The sequence below is a fragment of the Lingula anatina genome, chromosome 4, assembly GCF_051362555.1.
Source record: "Lingula anatina isolate TDL-2025a chromosome 4, LinAna3.0, whole genome shotgun sequence".
Classification (NCBI taxonomy): Eukaryota; Metazoa; Brachiopoda; class Lingulata; order Lingulida; family Lingulidae; genus Lingula; species Lingula anatina.
The window spans coordinates 29,500,451-29,522,347 of NC_141770.1; the positions used below are offsets into that span (position 1 = coordinate 29,500,451).

The following is a 21,897-nucleotide window of genomic DNA, read 5'->3' on the forward strand; positions in this document are numbered from 1 at the left end:
TCATATCTACGTTACAACACCACACTCGAGTACAATTGAGTTTTTGCTCCTTTTAATGGAGTGGGTTTTTTTCCCTTTATTATATAGGCCTGTTGGTCATTTGGACGTTCCGATTTTAAAATTGACAAGGACTGCAGGGTGGTTTTTCATTATTTGTTTACTCTACACCATTCCCAAACCTACGGTTTGCTGTTAATTGAGTACTAAAATACCTTCATGTTGTAACATAATTGCTATAAGCGAGCTATACTTATGTTTATAATGATATAAGTGACATGCAGCAAAGCGTGTTTTTATGTGGTTGTCACCTGTGTGACGCACGTGACAGAGATTCCCCCATGGTAGAGAGTCCGGTTCCCATTAATTTGTACAGGAAGCCTTGCCCTAGATTTTGACCCACATACGTCAGGTTAACAATAAACTGTATAATTATATGGGCAGTGCATTCTCGGTTTTAAGGCCCCTCAGTTTCGTCACACCGGTGTGGTAGGAATGCTAGTTCGCTTGGAACCATAGTTCCACCCATTACTTTGTCCAGTTGATATTCGTCCTATATACTAACCTCTTACTCCAATTAACCCTAACCTGTACTTTTAACGTTATAACGTATGCTACCCCGCACTTCCATTCCTAAGGACTACCACTGCTGTCACACCGGGCTGCATGTGTTATTTTACATATATATGTACCAAATTGATGCCTCCTCAATATGAATGTGAACATTTAAAGGGTTGCTTGAAGCCATAGCAAGTTGTAAACGAATCTCTTGTGAAGCTCATACAGATCTGAAAGTACTTGTAAGATAATTTCATTAGCTGTGTTACAAGAATAAAATAGTAATTTTTCTTCAATCAACAATCATATTGTCATTGTTGTTTACCTCCAATATTTTAATGTCTGTATAAAGTCTTCATAAACTAGAGCATCTTCCTCGGGGAAATAACAAATCCAGTGTATATTTTGAATGGAGGCAATTTCACTTGATTGACTCCACTTAAATGTTTTACAATAGTGATCTAAAATTCAAATTGCAACTGTTCAAGTATCATTTGTGAAGGTGTTTAAAATCAGTCCTGGGACCCCTTTTCACAAGAAGGTGTGAGATAAATTGGTTGGAAGTACTTCGTTTAAACAACAGATTATGCAAAATGTGGTTAATACGTAAGCCAATGTTTGTTTTAGAAGACAATTACGAATTTAAACTAGGATGACAAAATATGGGATCTTAAAGGGAAGGCCACATTGTGGTCCTCAATTAACATACAGTCTAGCAGGGTAAATGCGTCGCAAGTTTGGCTTTTTGGCCATACACGGCACGTATCAGCTCGACTCCAAACGGCCCATAGATGTAGATGTCGTCGCTCTTGTATCCAAGCTCATGAAGGGCGGACAGGGTAGTGATTACGACTGCTGGACCAGTGCAGATGATGGTCTTGTTGGTGTTGCCGTTGGCGGGTGGCAGGAACGGTTTCAAGGTGCTGGCGTCGATAAGTCCCTCGGTCCCAGTCCAGGAATCGTCGCACTCGCTAACGCAGAAGGTGAAATCAAAACGACTGTCGCGTTTCCCAAATGCTGTAAGCTCCTCAAAGCACAGCAGCTGCTCCGGCGTCTTGGCGTGGTAGAAGAACTTGATCTTGGTTGTGTCAGAGGGGTCGTTGGCGATGCTGCGGATAAGTTGTATGGCAGGCGTGGCTCCGACTCCGGTGGCTATCATGGTCAAAGTATCCAGTTTTCCCGCGGAATATTCAAAACCTCCACATGGACCTCGGCATTCTAGAGTGTCTCCTGAAATAAGGTAAGTGTACATTGCATTTTTGGTAGTTGTTTCCATGGCATAAAGAATATACACACATTTTCAAAATATAGCGCCCAACAATTTGTGTCTGTCAATGAAAAAAAAAAAACAGTTTGAATATCATCGTATTTTTTTTAGTATATCTACATTATTAATATTCAGACTTATGGTTTAAATGAAGCGCAGCGATCCACATGCATAAAAAAGTAAACGGGGAGTGTTGACTTTTAACCATACACATATCAGTTTAATGAGGCTACCTCTATTATAATGAAGAGAGCGTCATCCAAAATGTTAACTATTAAGTTTGATGAGCAATAATATTAATATTACTTTTATGTCCTGTAAGAAAATATAGGTGCACCTACCGATTTTCATATTCTTAACAGCAATGGAGAACGCGCCATGCGTCTCTAACCGCAACCCGAACTCAATCACACCAAACGCACTGGGAGCACTCAAGGGCGACAGATAACGCTCGTGGAATTTCCCGCCAACATTGACACGTGCTTGGACATACTGACCGGGCAGACAACCCGAGTGGTCTTCTGGGTCAGGCAGGGCGAATTTTAGTCTCTGGACTTTGTCTGCTTCTTGGATAACCTCTGTTAGCTTAAGGGTGGTAAACGTATCGGCGTTTAAAGCAGCGAGGTGGACTTTACCCGCGGCGTCTTTGAAAGCGCCAAGAGGCAGCGCGGCAGATGTGGAGAAAGGGTCGTTGAAGTCGGTGTCTTGGTTTGGCGCTGTGCCGCTGTCTTGGCCCAGCTCTTGCTCACACTCCCTCAGCATTTTGTGCGCAAGCTCCTTCTTTACTTCCGGTTTCAGCTTCTTTAACTCGTAGTTAAGAAGGCGCTTGTTTGATCTCTGTGACCTACAAATTAAATTTAACCATATATGTTTATTTAAATAAAGCGTGTGACTTGTATGCATTAAAATATGAATTAAAAGCAGTAGCTTTTATCTGTCTTTTTTCAATTCAAACCTTGATTGGTGGCACAAACGAACTGAACACCAAAAATCTTGGTTAAATAAGATAAAGTTGCTAATGGTCTAAAATATTAGTCATTTCTTACTTTCTTTTATGATACTGGCGATACATTTTTTTAAATGGACCACATGAATCTTTCTACTTGAGACAAAACGAGTACATTGTGTACGCAAGATTTTGATTTTTATGTTGTAGCCAAGTTTTGGTTGCAGGTTCTTTATGTAACCAGCCCCTGGTGTTATGGATTGGCAAATCAACTCAACATACCAGTAATCCAGCTGCTCCATTCCCATGAGAGCCGTGATTCCTACCCACTGCCGTGTGACCTCATTGCTCGGACCCATCACCCAGCCGGCTTTGCCGTCTCGGAGAAGACGCTCAATGCCTGCAATATGTCATTAATTATATATGTTACTTAACATAGGCAGTTAGGTCAAGGATTGTTAGTTTGATCGCATTACGTATAATTCAGTTAGCCTCTTGAATCAAACGGGGATACTATTCCATGTCCTACACAACCTGAAAAGACTTCATTCTTGTCAGCCGCGTTTAAATGGTTTCAAGTGATGTCCATCTTTCGAAAGGAGAAACTTTGCTCAGGCAATGCTCGTGTATCTTGTTTATTTCGAACTGCAACTCACCCAATTCTGTTTTGTATCCAGAACCACCGCAGGCGTGAAGCATTACATCGGAAACATGTCCGACATTTTTGGCCGCTTCAAACTTTATCTGCCAGCACCAGTGCAGGAAGTCTGATCTGAAGCGATTACAGGCACCATGTTTTAGTATTATATCGTTTAGTTGGGGATAAAATAGTCCTTAACAATTTCAGCTCTTTCCAGAATATTTCCAGATTTGTTTTTAAGTGACTGAGATGAATGAAATAAATGTAAATGTTTTCAACATTGAGATGTGGAAACGTTGTTCAAATGATTTTCTTGTTATATGTATCTGGAATGCGTGTAGTAGGACGAGTTACTGCTCTGAAACGTAGCCCGTTCCTAAGTCTCACTTTGACCTTCTCACCTTGGCATGACCTTGAGATCATTGTGGATGGTCCAATCATTATTATTTGTTGCCAAATCCATTCCATGAGCCACATTGAAAACAAAGGCTCGGGAAGCATTGGTTTCTATGATGCACTCTCCGAAGTAGTCCTAGAATAGAATATATATATAACATAATTGTTGTTGAGAAATACACTTAGCAGGTCAGGAAGTACTGGTAGTGCACCAACAAGTTACTTCTTTTGTAGCACAATAAAATATCCCGAAGATGAGTTATAAAGTACAAAGCAGCCTCTAAACTTTCAAATGACATCATTCAATCGACGTATTTTTATCAACGGATTCGTACAGTACACTTTTTTCGTACAATTATTTATACTTCGCCTGAAATACAATCTCGCTCACGTTTCCTGTAACTCGTTAGGCGAATAATTGATCAACACTTATGTACTTATGTACTTATGTAGCTTTTGCGTACTTATTCCATTTGAGTTAAATTTTAGCCCAACAGGACAAAGACAGCGTCGAAGACTGAAGACTTCATCTTTACTGACCAACACGGGAGATGATATTTTTCGTTGTCTATAAATATGTAAAACCAACATCAAAATCACAAGAGGGCGATACCTAAGCTGCCCCATTCGCAGCACTACGGATGATCACTCAAGTTAGAACTCAAGTTTACGCACGTGAATTCAGAGAGACGTGTAAATTACGTCATCGTACCTGGATTGTGGGATAGTCGCAAACTCGGAGTCCGTTGTCAGCGTGGTCCTTCTCCGTGGCATGTTTGCAAGCAACATCGATACAACCAAAGGCTATACCGTTCCAACAGGAGGCAGTCAGCAGCAAGAACCACGGGTCGCCAATTTCATCAGTTATGGCTGCACCTTCACCTGTACAATTAATGAAAGCGATGACTCTAAAATTGTATTCCACCCAGAACTTACACCAGAAAATGTCGAAAATGTCCCACTAGAAATCTTTAAACGAAGCCGCGTAATGGGTGCACCAACATAAAATAGAAATAAAAAACAAAACAAAAAACAAAACAAAAAACAAATGTTATCTTAATCAATACACCCCTATCTAAAACCGTTCAAAAATTGATGATTAATATATCAAGTTATTAATTTCTTATCTTTACCATTAGGCGAGAAACTCAAAATTTTGTCAACAATTTTGGTTAATGTCTGAATTACCGAGTTCTCCAACCTGCCTGTCTTGACTAAGTATGCCCTCTGTTATAAGTACGCCAGATTGGTTACCACGGAGACCAAGGGATTTCCAGTCGTCAGCGTGGGCACGAACCTCGTCCTATAGTTTAAAGGTAACATTTCATGTAATGGATAAATGCTGTGGTTTGAACAGTTAGCACAGTGAATTATTCAACAGAGACTACTTTTTAGGTAAATTTTACATGATAAAATGTTTATATCGTATCAGTTTATTAGAGGTTTATTAGCTGCCGTAAAACATTGTTTTAGTGCACGTGTAAATTATGCATGTTCAAAAAAAAAAAAAAAAAAAAAACGAAAATGTTTTGAAGGCAAATATGCATAATCGTTTTTTAACCACCTATCAATATTGGTTTGCGATAAATCAAATGATATCTTTTCAAAATCCGGACAAATATTAAAGTCGAGATTGGAATTTGAACTATACCAACCTGGAACAGTAGAAATATGGAGAGGTCGGAGTAGTCGCCGCCAAAGCCCGGGCTAGTGGTTTGGACGACGTAGAAGTCTGCAAAACCGGCGCTGGTTGTCCAGGAGGCGTACTTTAATATCTGGAACCTGCCATCCTTGGTATACCGGTTCTTAGAGGACAGTGGGTACCAAAAATGTCCACCTAGAAAACATCATAATTATACATGTATGATACGCGTAATGCCAATTATTAACGACCAAATCTTCAATCGAAATAGTTTTAATCGATATCATTCAAGTACTACTGATGTTCTAGGCATGTGTATTTAAAATACCACATCAGCTGTATGACAAAGCATGCGTGTTGTATAAAAAGATGGGAAAGATAATGTTATGTGATAAACGGAAAATAAATGGGAATCAAACAGCTACGACTCTTTCGATTTATGTAAACTTAAATAAAACCGATTTTCTCACGAGTGTAGTCCCCAAAACATTTAAATAAATAATAATTAAATAAATATATACACGGATAGAAAGATAATGTGCCTTTTTACCCGTAGCGGGATCACTAAAAGACTCAGTCCCCACCAGCTTGTCTTTGTTCAAACGTTGGAGGACACTTTTGATGAGTTTGTTGTTATGGTAACGCAGTAGGAGAGTAGCCACTGCTCCAACGTGCATACCTAAATTGACATATCGGAAGCCAATGTAAAATGAAAGAGACAGCTAAAATGTTGTTTTGAGGGTTCCAACGAGCTAATAATTTTGATTGTTTTTAAAGTAATGTTAACGCTTTATTAGTTAACAAAATTGGTGAACAATATTACAGTTAATAATGGCCATTTATTCTGAAGAACATCTTTTCTTCTTTCTAATCTTTGCATATTATATTGCCCCAGATGAAAAAGAAATGACACTGGACCATATTCCAATTTATTTTATCAACTAGAATGCTTTTCCGGCCTAAAGATGGCGCTATACTTACAGTAAACCATAGCAGTACTGGGGCACCCATAACGGGCAATAGTCTCCACCACCATGGCGGCACACACGTGGTTCTCGCCCAGCCCGCCGAGGTCCTTCGGTACAATCAATCCCAGCAGCCCCAGCTCCGCCATGGCGTTCAAGTTTTCTCTTGGGAATTCATATGTCTCGTCATATCTTACCTGGTTGATTATAAGGTGTAAATTCAGGGATGAAACTGGTGAATGTAAATCTCTTTACAACTTCTTGAATCTATGTGCATGTTGTTCATTTGCGAATATCCATGGGCAACTGTTGGTATTATGATTTAATCTGAGCGATAATTCGCAGACATGAACCACAAAGGACCATAACGCTTAACTCACAGGTGTGGGAACGGGAGGATAATTAAGAGGTCAGTGATGAGACCTGAAAATGATATACATGGCAATTAATCGGGGGTTAATTATGGGGCCAACCCCCCCCCCCCCCCCCCCCAACCTTTTGTTCAGCATTGCCAAACATATATCGGGAGCAAGGGGGCAAGAAGGGTCTTCCTCTTCTGTGGCTAATTTATTTCTGCCCCTCCCCTCCCTCCAACATACTTACATTTGCTTCCTGTTACCATTATGATTATATATATTACTAAAACTACTCCTTATGGTGCATTTCATTAACATCTCATTGCGCCTTAAAAATATCTAAAATTATTAAAAACACTGACAATACTGACAATAAGTGAGTAAACGACACGGGTAATCAGATAAAAATAAATGCATTAATAAATCAATACATAAAATGTATTAATAAATTGATTTTAATTAAAAACGTTACTAGATCTAGATTTTTGAATTCTCATACCTGCCCATGTGAAAATGAGACCAAGGTTCGAAGAGGATAGTAAGGCTTCGTTCACATGCAATGTCTATTTTCTAAATTCTATTTTCTATTCGCGCTATCTTATGATCACGGTTTGTACCCTGAATATCCCGCCGCGTAATTACTGGCAGCGCGAGCCAGTTACTTATAGTAACTTATAGTAACTGGCTCGCGCCGCCAGTAATTACGCCGCGGGATATTCAGGGCACAGAGCGTGATCATAAGACATACCACGAATAGAAAATAGAATTTAGAAAATAGACATTGCATGTGAACGAAGCCTAAGTAAGCAGTTATGTGTGTCAGTAGCGCTTAACTTAGCTAAGATTTCTTATGATAAAGGATGACACCCTTATCGGCTTGCTTTTTACCAGAGACAGCGAAAGCGTTAAATGCACCCGACCATTAGAAAAACCTGACAGAATGAATAGTATAAAAGAAAAGAGGAATAATAATAATAAGGGCATTAGTACATACAGTAACTAATTCATCGCATTGTTAATGTGAACCTGGATTTGGAGATCTAGGAGTCAGCTACTATGGATATAATTATGGCATCAAAAAGAAAATTGATACACATGGATGGAATTTAAATTCGTCTGCCCCCCCTGACATTAGAGCGTGACGTTATGTCAAATGTATACTCAACTTACTCATGCTTTGTATGATGCTATTTTAAAAACTCGCGGCTTTGAATGTAGTCTGGGCGCTTTTTAAAGTAAAAAAAATTACAGTGTTGTTTTGTTGTTTTACAACACTAGTGGTTTAGATTAAAGTCATTTACACAAATCAATTACAGACACAATTTAAAATCGTGTTGTAATGTAAAAGATACTTACGGCATTTGGTCGCATCGTCGTTCGACACAGCTCCATCAGCTTGGCCTGTAGTTCCCTCTGTTTATCTGTCAGCACCCACTGATGGTCGTAGTTGAACCCAACCCCCCAGTAAGGGCGCTTACCCCAGGGTTTCTCTGCGAACATATCCGTGGTGCTTCAGCGCGATCCGACGATCTTTACAAGTGACGCGTTGTGACGAACTAAGTGCTTCTTTATAGTGTCGCTACTTTGTCACCTGATCTACCGTCTAGGGATCCAGGGTAAAGGTTGTGGGTCGTGCTCTTGGTATCATTTTATTAACATCAAATTTCACAAGAGAAACGGTTCTGACTGAACAATTCAACTGTATCGATATTCTGACATTGCTTATATTCCGCCTCTTCAGGTTACTCTGATTCAGGGGGTGACACTTCTATTGTCCAGTGTGTGAAGCTGCCTCCCCTCATTCAATAAAGGCCCAGTCACAATCTCGGCGATCTGTCGGGGATTAGTTTTGGCCGGGGGTCGTCGTAGAAAATAAAGAATCCTTCAACAATCCTAGCAATAATCCTAATAAAAGTGGAGCAGTCACATTGACTGAGATTTTTTCAAGGATTTTGACCCGGTTTTGTCGAAAAATCGTGGGATTAGCCTCCGATCGCCTCCGATTACATCTCCGATGATGCACTGCAGCAAGAGCATCTCAAACTTTTAGCGATCCGGTCGGAGGCGCCCTTATATACACGTCGATTTACTACGATTCCACCGTACGATTCGTCGGAGACGATCACATAAAGCGTACGAATCGTCGCAGGGCGCCTCCGATTCAGTCGGAGGGCGCCGGAGACTACTCGCAGACATTGAATCTCAACCTGATTTTCCAATCCCACACAGAATATTGCGACTAGTCTCAGATTATTCGGAGGACGCCTCCGATTAATCGGAAGGCATCGTAGGTCATCGGAGATTGTGTCTGGGATGCCCAAAATGGGTGACAAATCTTGCGAGCAATCTTAAAATGTAAGGTTCAAAGTTGGGGACTGCGACGGGTGTGGCGATGTCTAAAAAATCTGCGACAGCCCGCAGGCGTCCGGAGAGCGCCTCCGACGGGTGCAAAATCGTGAGATCTGTCTCAAGATTTTGTTCAAATTTCCCGGGTTTTACCCATCCCCGACGCATCGCAACTGATTTGTGACTGGGCCTTAAGCCAACTGTTACGACCACCCATATGCCTATGCTTAACAGTGAAGTCTTTGTCCAAGAGACCGTGCGCTTCGATCGGTTATATACCTGTGTGTGTGTGTGTGTGTGTGTGTGTGTGAGTCTGTGTGTTTGTGTGTTTGATTGCAATTAACGTTCAAGCACCTCTTTGATATATAAGATAAAATACTTCATCACGTTTTATAAAAAATGGTTTAAAAGTGAAATGTAAAAGCCAATAAAAATAGGCATTTGGTCTGGGTTCGCCGAAAGTATCGTGGTCAAGATTTGAGACAAATGTTACGCTGTACAAGGCAATGGAAATGGATTACTGTTACTCGTGGGGTGCCAACCAGTCCCAGCAATAGACGAAGACGGCTGAACACGCCGGGACTACTGTCTGCCTGACGCACCTCACCCCTGTATATTGAATAACACAGACAGCTGTCAGACTTTATGTGCATTATAAAATAAGGTTAATGTATTCATTATGCTGGTTAGAAAACAACACACGTACATTCAGACAGGTGTATATTTACAGATGAGGGTACCTTTATATAGTTATCAGCACTAAAATTGATACTATGGCTTGGAAAAGGCACCTATGACTATTTTTCCAAACAAATGCTGTATAAATCAACTTAAAGCGAATGGTATTACATGCACCATTTAATGAAGAAACCGTTGTGCTACATACACATTGTAACTGCTGCAAAGACAGAAATAATAATAAACAGTCGGAGCCTCTCCACTGTCAAGTGGTGCCTTATGAATAGTAACCCCCCCCCCCCACACACACACACACATCAGTGCCACATGTTGGGTGGGCACCGCATTCACCAGACTTGGACCTCCCCAGATTTTTATCTGTGGAGGTATCTCAAAGACAATATGTACCAGAACAACCTTACTTGATTGGTGATCTGTGGGGAGCAATCACAGCAAATTTCAGGGAAATCTCGAAGTAGGAAAGTGTTTGAGAAATTGACAATTTTTTGCGACATATGCAAGTTTGCATCTTATGACTAGGAGGCCATTTGGGGCATATTTTTAAAGAGAACATAACTTTCGTGTTAAGTGACCAAGATAACTAAAACTTTGGGGAATGCTCATACACATATTGACGTTTATGTCCAGCAAAACTTTGATGGGCCTTTGTCAGATTTAATAAATGTATGGGCTCTGTTTTTTTTTTTTTTATTTTTTATTTTTTTATTTTTTTTTTTTTTTTGGGGGGGGGGTGTCACCCTGTATGTTAAAGTGTCTTACCCTAATATCAGTAAGACGCACCCTGTCGACTTTTTTAACTGGAACCACTGTCCATCTATCCCATTGCATCATCCCAGTGACTGCCACAAAGCGATATCAGGAGAGATTGAGCAGCAACAACACAGCATTCTCCAAACCTGAACCCACTCAAACAATTGGTAAACTGAAGACAGCAAGTAATTGACAATTTTTGGCGACGTTTGCAGGTTTGCCCCAATGCAGCGTTAGGCCATTTGGAGCATACTTTAATTATGGATACGTTTTTAGCAAATCGACCGAGATAACTGAAACTTTGGGGAATGATCATACACATACTGAAGGTAAAATCATTTCTTGACATTTGATGGACCTTCGTAGGATTTAACAAAGTTTTTGAGTTCCGTTTTTTTTCCTTTGGGTCACCTTGCATTTAATGTTATAATCCCCGGTTACATAGTGTCAAATGTCGTTAACATATATGTATATATATTCCATATCAACAATGTCCACTGAATTTCCTAGCGTTCTGAAAAGAGTCCTGCCTTGGAGTTAGTGAGATTTAAGTATTACCCCCAAATATCCGTTGAATATACGTTTTAGAGAGTGTTCCTACAATCTTATCGTACTAGCTGGATCGATCTTTCTCCTCGGGGATTCTCCCTAAATTGCATTCAGTTTAAGTGGCTGGAATTTAAATGTCTGGCATGCCCCCCTTGTAGCTTAAAGTGCTTGGGTAAAGTCGGGAAAACATGTAGACCAGCTTTTTAAGATGACAAGAGCCTCCGGCCGTTTCCATGTACATGCTTATGTTAAAATCCAACAAAGTGCGAAAAGCAGCCCACTTCAAGTGACACTATGCGGGCCATACGTGGGTCCCTTTACGAATTTTTGTAACCCGTGAAAGCCACTTTTTATTTCCCAAGGCACGTGAGATGTTCATATTATTTTGCCTGATGTGAGAAGCACCCCTTTCCAGTGACTCGTGAATGTGTCTGTGTCTTTTTTATCCTCTGCCCTGCATGAATCGAGTTCATTACACCGGCAATAAGTGGGTTTTTGAGGAATTTTGATTCGTTACATGTACCAGGAGTGAGATATGAATAAAGTTGTAATTACTATGATTTGTGAGATTTATGAATTTAATTTTCTGTGAACATGTGATTACAACCCCTCCAATGGGACTGTCTCATACGGTAAACTTATCACACCTTTAACACCACCGTAGCGTCTGTCACACGACCCACAGCCTTGACACTGGATTCCTAGAAGGTAGATCAGGTGATAAGCTAGAGACACTATAAAGAAGCACTTAGTTCGTCACAACTCGTCACTTATAAAGATCGTCGGATCTTACTTAAGCACCATGGATATGTTTGCAGAGAAACCCTGGGGTAAGCGACCTTACTGGGGGATTGGGTTCAACTACGACCATCAGTGGGTGCTGACAGATAAACAGAGGGAACTGCAGGCCAAGCTGATGGAGCTGTGCCGAACGACGATGCGACCAAATGCCGTAAGTGTCTTTTACATTTCAACACGAATTAAAATTGTGTCTGTAATTCATTTGTTTAAATGGCTTTAATCTAAACCATTTGTGATGTAAAACAACAAAGTGATACTGTAATTTTTTTAAAAATTTATAAAGAGCCCATACTACATTCAATAGCGCGAGACTACATTCAAAAGAGTTTTTAATATAGCATCATACAAAGCACGAGTGAGTCGAGCATACAAATGACATTACATCACGCTGTACATAATGTCAAAGTTGCAGGCGAAGTTGTGTGTTATTTAAATTCCATGCAGGTGTATCAATTGTCTTTTTATTTTGATGCCATATATCCATTGTAGCTGACTCTTAGATGTCCAAATTCAGGTTTACATATTGACGATGAATTAGTTATGTACTAACCCAGCAGACAAACGACATTGATTCACGTTGAATCAACGTTAATTTTGGTGGATCACCGTTGAATCAACGTAGAATCAATGTCGTTTGCCTGCTGGGAATGCTCTTATTATTATTCATCTTTTCTTTTCTATTTTCATTCTGTCCGGTTTTTCTAATGATAGAGTGAATTTTAACGCGAATTTTCGCTGTCTGTGGAAGGAACCAATTCGATAAGGGTGTAATCCTTATCCTTATCTTGATCGTTTCAAAGCAATATCGTGTCTGTATGCACAGTGCATATGGAATCATATTAACAGTACAGATAACTACATCACTAAGCCCAGGAGATACACCCCTTACTTTTACTTGCTGAGCACTGCTATATATATATATATATATACAGGGGGTATATATATATATAATTCTCAAGTCTCATCACTGAATTAACACGTTGTAATCGACCAGGTAAGATATGACGAGACATATGAATTCCCAAGAGAAAACTTGAACGCCATGGCGGAGCTGGGGCTGCTGGGATTGATTGTACCGAAGGACCTCGGCGGGCTGGGCGAGAACCACGTGTGTGCCGCCATGGTGGTGGAGACTATTGCCCGTTATGGATGTCCCAGTACTGCTATGGTTTACTGTAAGTTACGCCAACTATATGCCGGAAACGCATTCTAGTTGATATAATAAATTGGAATATCGCCAATTTCTTTTTTTGTCTGGGGCAATGAAATGCAAAAAAATAGAAAGAAGAAAAGATATATCCCGCACGAAAACGCAGTAGATACTCCAGCGCAGTAGACTACTGCAATCATACTGCAAACATGCCTGAAATCTGCTTCGATGTGGGAGCTAATTAGCATATTTGAAACATGCTTCTATCATGCTGCTAACCTACTGCATTAATGCTCCTCTCTGTACAAATTTATGTACTTTTTTGGAGTAGAATTGCAGTAGGCTATACTGCATTTCTACTGCAAATATGATCCACACCACTACTGCGTTAATGCTTCTTTGCTACTTCGATACTACTGCATTTTCGTGTGCGGATATTCTTCAGAATTAGTATCCATTATCAACTTAAATATTGTTCTCCAGAATTTTTTTTACCTTTATAAAACATTGGAAAAATGACTTTAAAAACAACCTCTTGTCAAAATTATTAACTCGTTGGAACCCTAAAACAACATTTTAGCTGCCTCTTTCATTTTACATTGGATGCCTATATGCCATTTTAGGTATGCACGTTGAAGCAGTGGGAAGTCTCCTACTCCGTTACCATAACAACGAACTCATCAAAAGTGTCATCCGACGTCTGGACAAAGACAAGATGGTGGGGACTGTGTCTGCTAGTGATCCCGCTACAGGTAAAAACGCAGAGCGAGGTTTATCGATTTATTAATCTCTCTATTCAAGTATTTATTTAGTTAATTAATTAATGTATTTAGTTAGTTAATTATTTAATTAATTAATTAATTAATTAATTATTTTTGGGGACTACACACATGATAAAATAGGTTTTGTTTAATGTTTCATTCGTTAAAAGAGTCATAGCTGTGCGACTTTCATTTTTTGGTTTTTTATATTATCTACCCCGCCTTTTATAACACCTATAATTTGCCATACAATTGATGTGGTACAGAGCATCAGTAATACCTGAATGATATAGACAAAAAAGCAACTGAAGATTTAGTCTTTCTTTATTGGCATTATATACGTGACATGTACTTATGATATCTCCTAGGTGGACATTTTTGGTACCCACTGTCCTCTAAGAACCGGTATACCAAGGATGGCAGGTTCCAGATGTTAAAGTACGCCTCCTGGACAACCAGCGCCGGATTTGCAGACTTCTACGTCGTCCAAACCACTAGCCCGGGCTTTGGCGGCGACTACTCCGACCTCTCCATATTTCTACTGTTCCAGGTTGGTATAGTTCAAATTCCAATCTTGAAAGTAATATTTGTCCGGAATTTGAAAATATATCATTTGATTTATCACAAACCAATATTAATAGGTGGTGAAAGAACACGATTATGGCTATTTGTCTTCAAAATTTTTTTTGTTTGTTTTGGTTTTTGAAAATGCATAATTCACACGTGCACTAAAACAATGTTTTACGGCAGCTAATACGATCGATATACCATGTTATCATGTAAAATATGCAAAAAAGCACAGTCTCTGTTGAATAATTTATTCATTGTGCTAACTCATCAAACCACAGCCTTTACCCATTACATAAAATGTTACCTTTAAACTATAGGACGAGGTTCGTGCCCATGCAGACGACTGGAAATCCCTAGGTCTCCGTGGTAACCAGTCTGGCGCACTTATAACAGAGGGCTTGCTTAGTCAAGACAGGCAGGTTGGAGAACTCGGTACGTCAGACATTCATTTTTGTGAGAAATTGCATAATACATGCACCATTCTTCTCAATCGGATGTATTAAGAATGAATAAGGGCGAAATGAAACGTCCCATTCATGAATCTAAATTCCGCCCCTTATAATTTAATTTCTTTTTGACATTTTAACTCACACATGATCGAGCGTCAGCCATTTATAGAGCTGACATAAATTGTACAGGGGCATTCAACGCTTCCCCCCTTAATCCTCATGGTATATATGTACGTTAACCAAAATCGTTGACAAAAGTTTAAGTTATAAGTTTCTTAAGTTATCAGTTTCTAAATTTTAAGTGTCTCACCTAATGGCAAAGATGAGAAATTAAGAACTTAATATAATAATCATTATTTTCGAACGGTCTTAGATAGGGGATGTATTAATTAAGAGAGAGTTTGCTTATTTAATTTCTATATAATACAGGTACACCCATTATGTGGCTTCATTTAAAGATTTCTAGTGGGACATTTTCAACATTTTCTGGTGTAAGTTCTGGGTGGAATACAATTTTTGAGTCATCTCTTTCATTAATTGTACAGGTGAAGGTGCAGCTATAAACGATGAAATTTTCGACCCGTGGTTCTTGGTACTGACTGCCTCTTGTTGGAACGGTATAGCCTTTGGTTGTATCGATGTTGCTTGTAAACATGCCACGGAGAAGGACCACGCTGACACCGGACTCCGAGTTTGCGACTATCCCACAATCCAGGTACGATGACGTAATCTGCACGTGTTTCTGAATTCACGTGCGTTTACAGTTGAATATTCAGATTCGAGTGATCCTCCGTAGGACTATGTATGGGGCAGCTTAAATATCGTCCTCTTGCAATTTTGATGTAGATTTTCCATATTTTTAGACAACGCAAATATCATCTCCCGTGTTGGTCAGTAAAGATGAAGTCTTCAGTCTTCGACGCTGTCTGTGTCCTGTTGGGCTAAAATTTAAGTCAACTGGAATAAGCATGCAAAAGCTACATAAGTAAAATGCAATATTAATTACTTTTTCACCTAACAAGGTACAGGAAACGTGAGCGAGATTGATGAGATTGGTAAACAGTTTAAATGTAAGGCAAAATATTAATAAATAATAATAATAATAATAATAATAAATTTATTTTAAGTCTAAAATCCATTTAAAATGTTCAGTAGACTTAACATAAAATATCATAAATAATACTACATAAAATATCATAAATAAAATCTAGGTAAAACAGCCATTATTCCATACAATTAAATGCAATTAATACAAGATTTATACAACCAATTAACAGTTAATCAAAATATTTCCTAAAAAGGTATGTTTTGAGTTCTTTTTTAAAATGTTTGGTAGACTGAATTGCTCGGATTTCCAGCGGTAATAGATTCCATTCCTTTGGACCTTCAGCTTTAAAAAATATATCACCGTAGGTTTTTAATCGCATTTTTACTGGGTTGAGTAGCAATTGGTCTACTTTTATTCCCAACTACACGATATAATAATTGTTATACAATGTTCTGAAGGGATAAACATCCGTTGATAAAGATACGTCGATTGAATGATGTCATTTGAAAGTCTAGAGGCTGCTTTGTACTCTATAACTCATTTTTGGGATATTTTATTGTGCTACTAAAGTATATTGTTGGGGCACTTCCAGTACTTCCTGACCTGCCAAGTGTATTTATCAACGAAAATTATGATTTAATCTATTCTAGGACTACTTTGGAGAGTGCATCATAGACACAAATGCTTGCCGAGCCTTTGTTTTCAATGTGGCTCATGGAATGGATTTGGCAACAAATAATAATGATTGGACCATCCACAGTGACCTCAAGGTCATGCCAAGGTGAGAGGGTCAAAGTGAGGCTTAGACAAGTGCTATGTTTGTGTGTAATAACCTGTCTTACTACATGGAATCTATTTATATATAATAAGAAAACCATCTCAATGTTGAAAATGTTCACACTTTTATTCCATCTCAATCGCTTAAAATGAATATATTCTGGAAAGAGCTGAAATTGTTAAGGCCTATTTTTATTCCCAAATAAACGATATAATACTAAAACATGGTGCCTATAATCGCTTCAGAACAGACTTCCTGCACTGGGGCTGGCAGATAAAGTTTGCAGCGGCCAAAAATGTCGGACATGTTTCCGATGTAATGCTTCACGCCTGCGGTGGTTCTGGATACAAAACAGAATTGGGTGAGTTTCAATTTGAAATTAACAACATACACGAGCATTGCCTGAGCAAAATGTCTCCTTTCGAATGAGGGACATCGTTTGAATACAATTAAAGGCAGCTGACAAGAATGAAGTCTTTTCAGGTTGTGTAGGACATGGAATGGTATTCTTGTTTGATTCAAGAGACTGGCTGAATTATACATAATGCGATTAAACTACCAACCTTTGAACTTCACTGTAACTACCTATGTTAGGTAACATATAAAATTAATGACACAAATCTTCATTGACTTATTGCAGGCATTGAACGTCTTCTCCGAGACGCTAAGGCCGGCTGGCTGATGGGTCCGAGCAATGAGGTCACACGGCAGTGGGTAGGAACCACGGCTCTCATGGGAATGGAGCAGCTGGATTACTGGTAGGTTGAGTTGATTTGCCAATCCATAACACCAGGGGCTGGTTACATAAAGAACCTGCAACCAAAACTTGGCTTTAACATAAAAATCAAAATCTTGCGTACACAATGTACTCGTTTTGTCTCAAGTTGAACGATAATTGTGGTCCATTTAAAAGAAATATGTCGCTAGTATCATAAATAGTAAGAAATGACTAATGTTTTAGACCATTAGCAACTTAATCTTGTTGACCCAACATCTTTGGTGCTCGGTTCGTTTGTGCCACCAATCACAGTTTGAATGGAAACAAGACAGTCATGAGGAAAGTTGGCAACTTTCTTTCTTTCAAATAAAAGCTACTGCTTTTAATTCCATTAAAATAAACATACATACATTTTAAAATTTAATCTGTAGGTTACAGAGAGCAAACAAGCGCCTTCTTAACTACGAGTTAAAGAAGCTGACACCGGAAGTAAAGAGGGAGCTTGCGCACAAAATGCTGAAGGAGTGTGAGCAAGAGCTGGGCCAAGACAGCGGCACTGCGCCAAACCAAGACACCGACTTCGACGACCCTTTCTCCACATCTGCCGCCCTGCCTCTTGGCGCTTTCAAAGACGCCGCGGGTAAAGTCCACCTCGCTGCTTTAAACGCCGATACGTTTACCACCCTTAAGCTAACAGAGGTTATCCAAGAAGCAGACAAAGTCCAGAGACTAAAATTCGCTCTGCCTGACCCAGAAGCCCACTCAGGTTGTCTGCCCGGTCAGTATGTGCAAGCACGTGTCAATGTTGTCGGGAAATTCCACGAGCGTTATCTGTCGCCCATGAGTGCTCCCAGTGCGTTTGGTGTGATGGAGTTCGGGCTGCGCCTGGAGACGCATGGCGCGTTCTCCCTCGCTGTTAAGAATATGAAAATCGGTAGGTGCACTTATCTTTTCTTATAGGACATAAAATTGAAAGGAACATTATTGCTCGTCAAACATAATAGTTAACATATTGGATTACGATCTATTAATTATAATGAAAGTGACTCATCAACTGATATGTATATGGTTAAACATCAATACTCCCTATTTACTTTTCTTAAGCATGTGGATCGCTGCTCATTTGAACCATACACCTGAATATTAATGATGTTGATTTACTGAAACAAATGTCATGATATTCATTCTGCTTTTTAAAATTTTTCTATTGACAGGCAGAGAAAGTCGGACGCTATATTTTGAAAATGTGTGTATATTTTCTATGCCATGGAAACAAGTATCAAAATACAACATACACTTACCTTATTTCAGGAGACACTCTAGAATGCCGAGGTCCATGTGGAGGTTTTGAATATTCCGCGGGAAAACTGGATACTTTGACCATGATAGCCACCGGAGTCGGAGCCACGCCTGCCATACAACTTATCCGCAACATCGCCAATGACCCCTCTGACACAACCAAGGTCAAGTTCTTCTACCACGCCAAGACGCCGGAGCAGCTCTTATGCTTTGAGGAGCTTACAGCATCTGGGAAACGCGACAGTCGTTTTGATTTCACCTTCTGCGTTAGCGAGTGCGACGATTCCTGGACTGGGACCGAGGGACTTATCGACGCCAGCACCTTGAAACCGTTCCTGCCACCCGCCAACAGCAACACCAACAAGACCATCATCTGCACTGGTCCAGCAGTCGTAATCACTACCCTGTCCGCCCTTCATGAGCTTGGATACAAGAGCGACGATATCTACATCTATGGGCCGTTTGGAGTCGAGCTGATACGTGCCGTGTATGGCCAAAAAGCCAAACTTGCAACGCATTTACCCTGCTAGACTGAATTTTATTGCAATGATACAAAACTGAGTACCAGAATTTGAGTACCAGGTTATATTCATACTTGTCTTCTAAAACAAACATTGGCTTAAATATTAACCACATTTTTGCATGATTTGTTATATAAATGAAGTACTTCCAATTATCTCACGCCTTTTTTGTTAAACGGGATCCCAGGAGTGAACTTAAACCTTCACAAATGAGACTTGGACAGTTGCAATTTGAATTTAAGATCACTAGAGTAAAAACATTTCGGTGGAGTCAATCAAGTGAAATTGCCTCCATTCAAAATATACACTGGATATGTTATTTCCCAGATGAAGATGCTCTAGTTTATGGAGACTTTATACAGATATCAAAATATTGGAGGTAAACAACAATGACAATATGATCGTTGATTGAAGAAAAGCCATTACTTTATTCTTGTAACGTAACCACAGCGAATGAAATTATCTTACAAGTATTTACAGGTTAGGGTTAATTGGAGTAAGAGGTTAGTATATAGGACGAATATTAACTGGACAAAGTAATGGGTGGAACTATGGTTCCAAGCGAACTAGCATTCCTACCACACCGGTGTGACGAAACTGAGGGGCCTTAAAACCGAGAATGCACTGCCCATATAATTATACAGTTTATTGTTAACCTGACGTATGTGGGTCAAAATCTAGGGCGTGACTTGCCTGTACAAATTGATGGGAACCGGACCCTCTATCATGGGGGAATCTCCGTCACGTCCGTCACACCCGTGACAACCACATAAAAACACACTTTGCTGCATGTCACTTATACCATTATAAACATTAGTGAAGGTCGCTTATAGCAATTATGTAACAGCATGAAGGTATTCTAGTGCTCAATTAACAGCAAACCGTAGGTTTGGGAATGGTGTAGAGTAAACAAAGGGAAATAAAACAATAATGAAAAGCCACCCTGCAGTCCTTGTCAATTTTAAAATTGAAACGTCCAAATGACCAACAGGCTAATATAATAAAGGAAAAAAACACTCCATTAAAAATAGCAAAGAATATTAATCGAGTGTGGTGTTTTAAGGCAGATATCATATTTTATATCATCTAATAATCATACATTCAAAGATACATGATATGATATAATGCAGCACTCTGCATATAAAAATACAGCAATCACAACAATTGAACAATTTCACCATTTGGCGTAATTACTGTTGGTGGGGATACACATTTCTTTAAAATAAACCTTATTTAGTCTATATAAACATCACACCCTCTTACACACACTTACACATGGAAACCCACTGTGCCTGCTGACACACGTACCTGTAAACATCACACCCTCTTGCACACACTTACACATGGAAACCCACTGTGCCTGCTGACGCACGTACCTGTAAACATCACACCCTCTTACACACACTTACACATGGAAACCCACTGTGCCTGCTGACCCACGTACCTGTAAACATCACACCCTCTTACACACACTTACACATTGTCAGGGACCCCTAAATGTCTTAAGCCTCTCTTACAACCCGTCGTGCGTGCTTAGAGATCGTGCGTCCTCGGAGTTGTCGTCAGACGTAGCGTTGTCGCAGGATGAAAATTAAATCGCAGCGGACGAAGTAGTAAGTACTTTATGAGTAGGTGTGTCGTGCTCTAAACGTGGGGCCCGCAAGTGGTCTGTACGCCTTTTTTTGGAAGTAGGAAGAAGTAAGGAGCACGTACGATCTGTACTCGTGTCGCACACAGTGAGTGAGATAATCATACGTGTATTGCAAGTGAAGCGTACGTTTTCAGAAACCGTACTTACGAAGTAAGAGAAACGTAAGAGAAACGTAATAAGCACGGAAGTGGAACGCACGGATAATCAAAATAATATAAAAGGGAGCACCGAGTCTCTTCATCATTCACTGTTTTGGCTTCCAAAAAGGCACTTCCAAGAAGGATGCGCCATCGACTTCTACAGCTGCTAATGCTAGAGGAGGCCGAAGATCGTGACGCTGGCAGTGGTTGCTCGGGATCGCCTGCACTTTTATCGTGCTGGGCACGTGCGTCGTGTTAGTGTGACGCACTTCACAAGTATGGTAGTAGTACTCGCCACGCAATTTGGAAGTAAGATAAACGCACGGAAGAAGTGCGCTCACCCCCCTTTTTGTGAACACTTACATTGAAAGCAAGTTAAACTTACGAGTCTCTTGCGTGGTAAGTACGTCTTCGTGGTAAAATACCCCGTAATTTCTGCATGCTTTTCCTGCGTTACACGCACGCCTAGCGCACTTACTCAGTACTTTTGTCTTGCGTGCTACGAGCGTGCTCCAGGCGTTCTATTTGTCGCAGACAGGTCGTAGCGAAAAACTGGCCGGCCAGTTTTCGGGCTGCGTGCTTTGCGTCGTGTTTGCGTCCACCAAAAATAGTACGCTCCACGTGCGTGTATCTTACTACTTGGCCAATTTTTTGCACGCAAACCGCTCGTAGAAGCACGCACGACCGGTTGTAAGAGTAGCTTTAATGTAGTTATGAAAAGGTAAGAGTGTAGGCAGAATCTTGCTCATGAAGTTTATTGTCATTGTTTAATCGAAGCCAGTTTCATCAGTCACTGCCTAGAAGGATGTGGAGGTGGCCAAGTGACCTCTAATTTAATTAAGTTTTATTCAGCCGGTCGAGGAGCGACCTGTAATTTGATTTAAGCATATTACTTGTATA

General features: G+C 40.0%; 3 protein-coding genes across 3 annotated transcripts; 1 reads left to right on the top strand and 2 right to left on the bottom strand.

The window, feature by feature from the left end:
- Window positions 1-832: 832 nt before the first annotated feature.
- On the bottom strand, window positions 833-3,536 carry LOC147762736 (NADH-cytochrome b5 reductase 1-like). Its single transcript, XM_087011763.1, has 4 exons — window positions 3,425-3,536; window positions 3,051-3,168; window positions 2,164-2,666; window positions 833-1,785 (listed from the first exon to the last, which is right to left on the bottom strand). The coding sequence occupies exons 1-4, from the start codon at window positions 3,465-3,467 to the stop codon at window positions 1,268-1,270; spliced, it is 1,182 nt and encodes a 393-aa protein (XP_086867889.1). The 5' UTR covers window positions 3,468-3,536; the 3' UTR covers window positions 833-1,267.
- A 269-nt stretch (window positions 3,537-3,805) lies between these two features.
- On the bottom strand, window positions 3,806-8,372 carry LOC106180161 (uncharacterized). The gene is made up of 7 exons (XM_087011520.1): window positions 8,124-8,372; window positions 6,428-6,608; window positions 5,997-6,125; window positions 5,460-5,641; window positions 4,993-5,107; window positions 4,517-4,686; window positions 3,806-3,940 (listed from the first exon to the last, which is right to left on the bottom strand). Exons 1-7 carry the CDS (start codon window positions 8,265-8,267, stop codon window positions 3,806-3,808), a joined length of 1,056 nt encoding a protein of 351 aa, XP_086867646.1. The 5' UTR covers window positions 8,268-8,372.
- Window positions 8,373-11,761: 3,389 nt separating this feature from the next.
- Window positions 11,762-19,216, top strand: LOC106180171 (uncharacterized). The gene is made up of 11 exons (XM_087011992.1): window positions 11,762-12,063; window positions 12,907-13,087; window positions 13,686-13,814; window positions 14,192-14,373; window positions 14,711-14,825; window positions 15,388-15,557; window positions 16,541-16,671; window positions 16,914-17,029; window positions 17,309-17,426; window positions 17,818-18,320; window positions 18,698-19,216. Exons 1-11 carry the CDS (start codon window positions 11,914-11,916, stop codon window positions 19,213-19,215), a joined length of 2,313 nt encoding a protein of 770 aa, XP_086868118.1. The 5' UTR covers window positions 11,762-11,913; the 3' UTR covers window position 19,216.
- The last annotated feature ends 2,681 nt before the right edge of the window (window positions 19,217-21,897 follow it).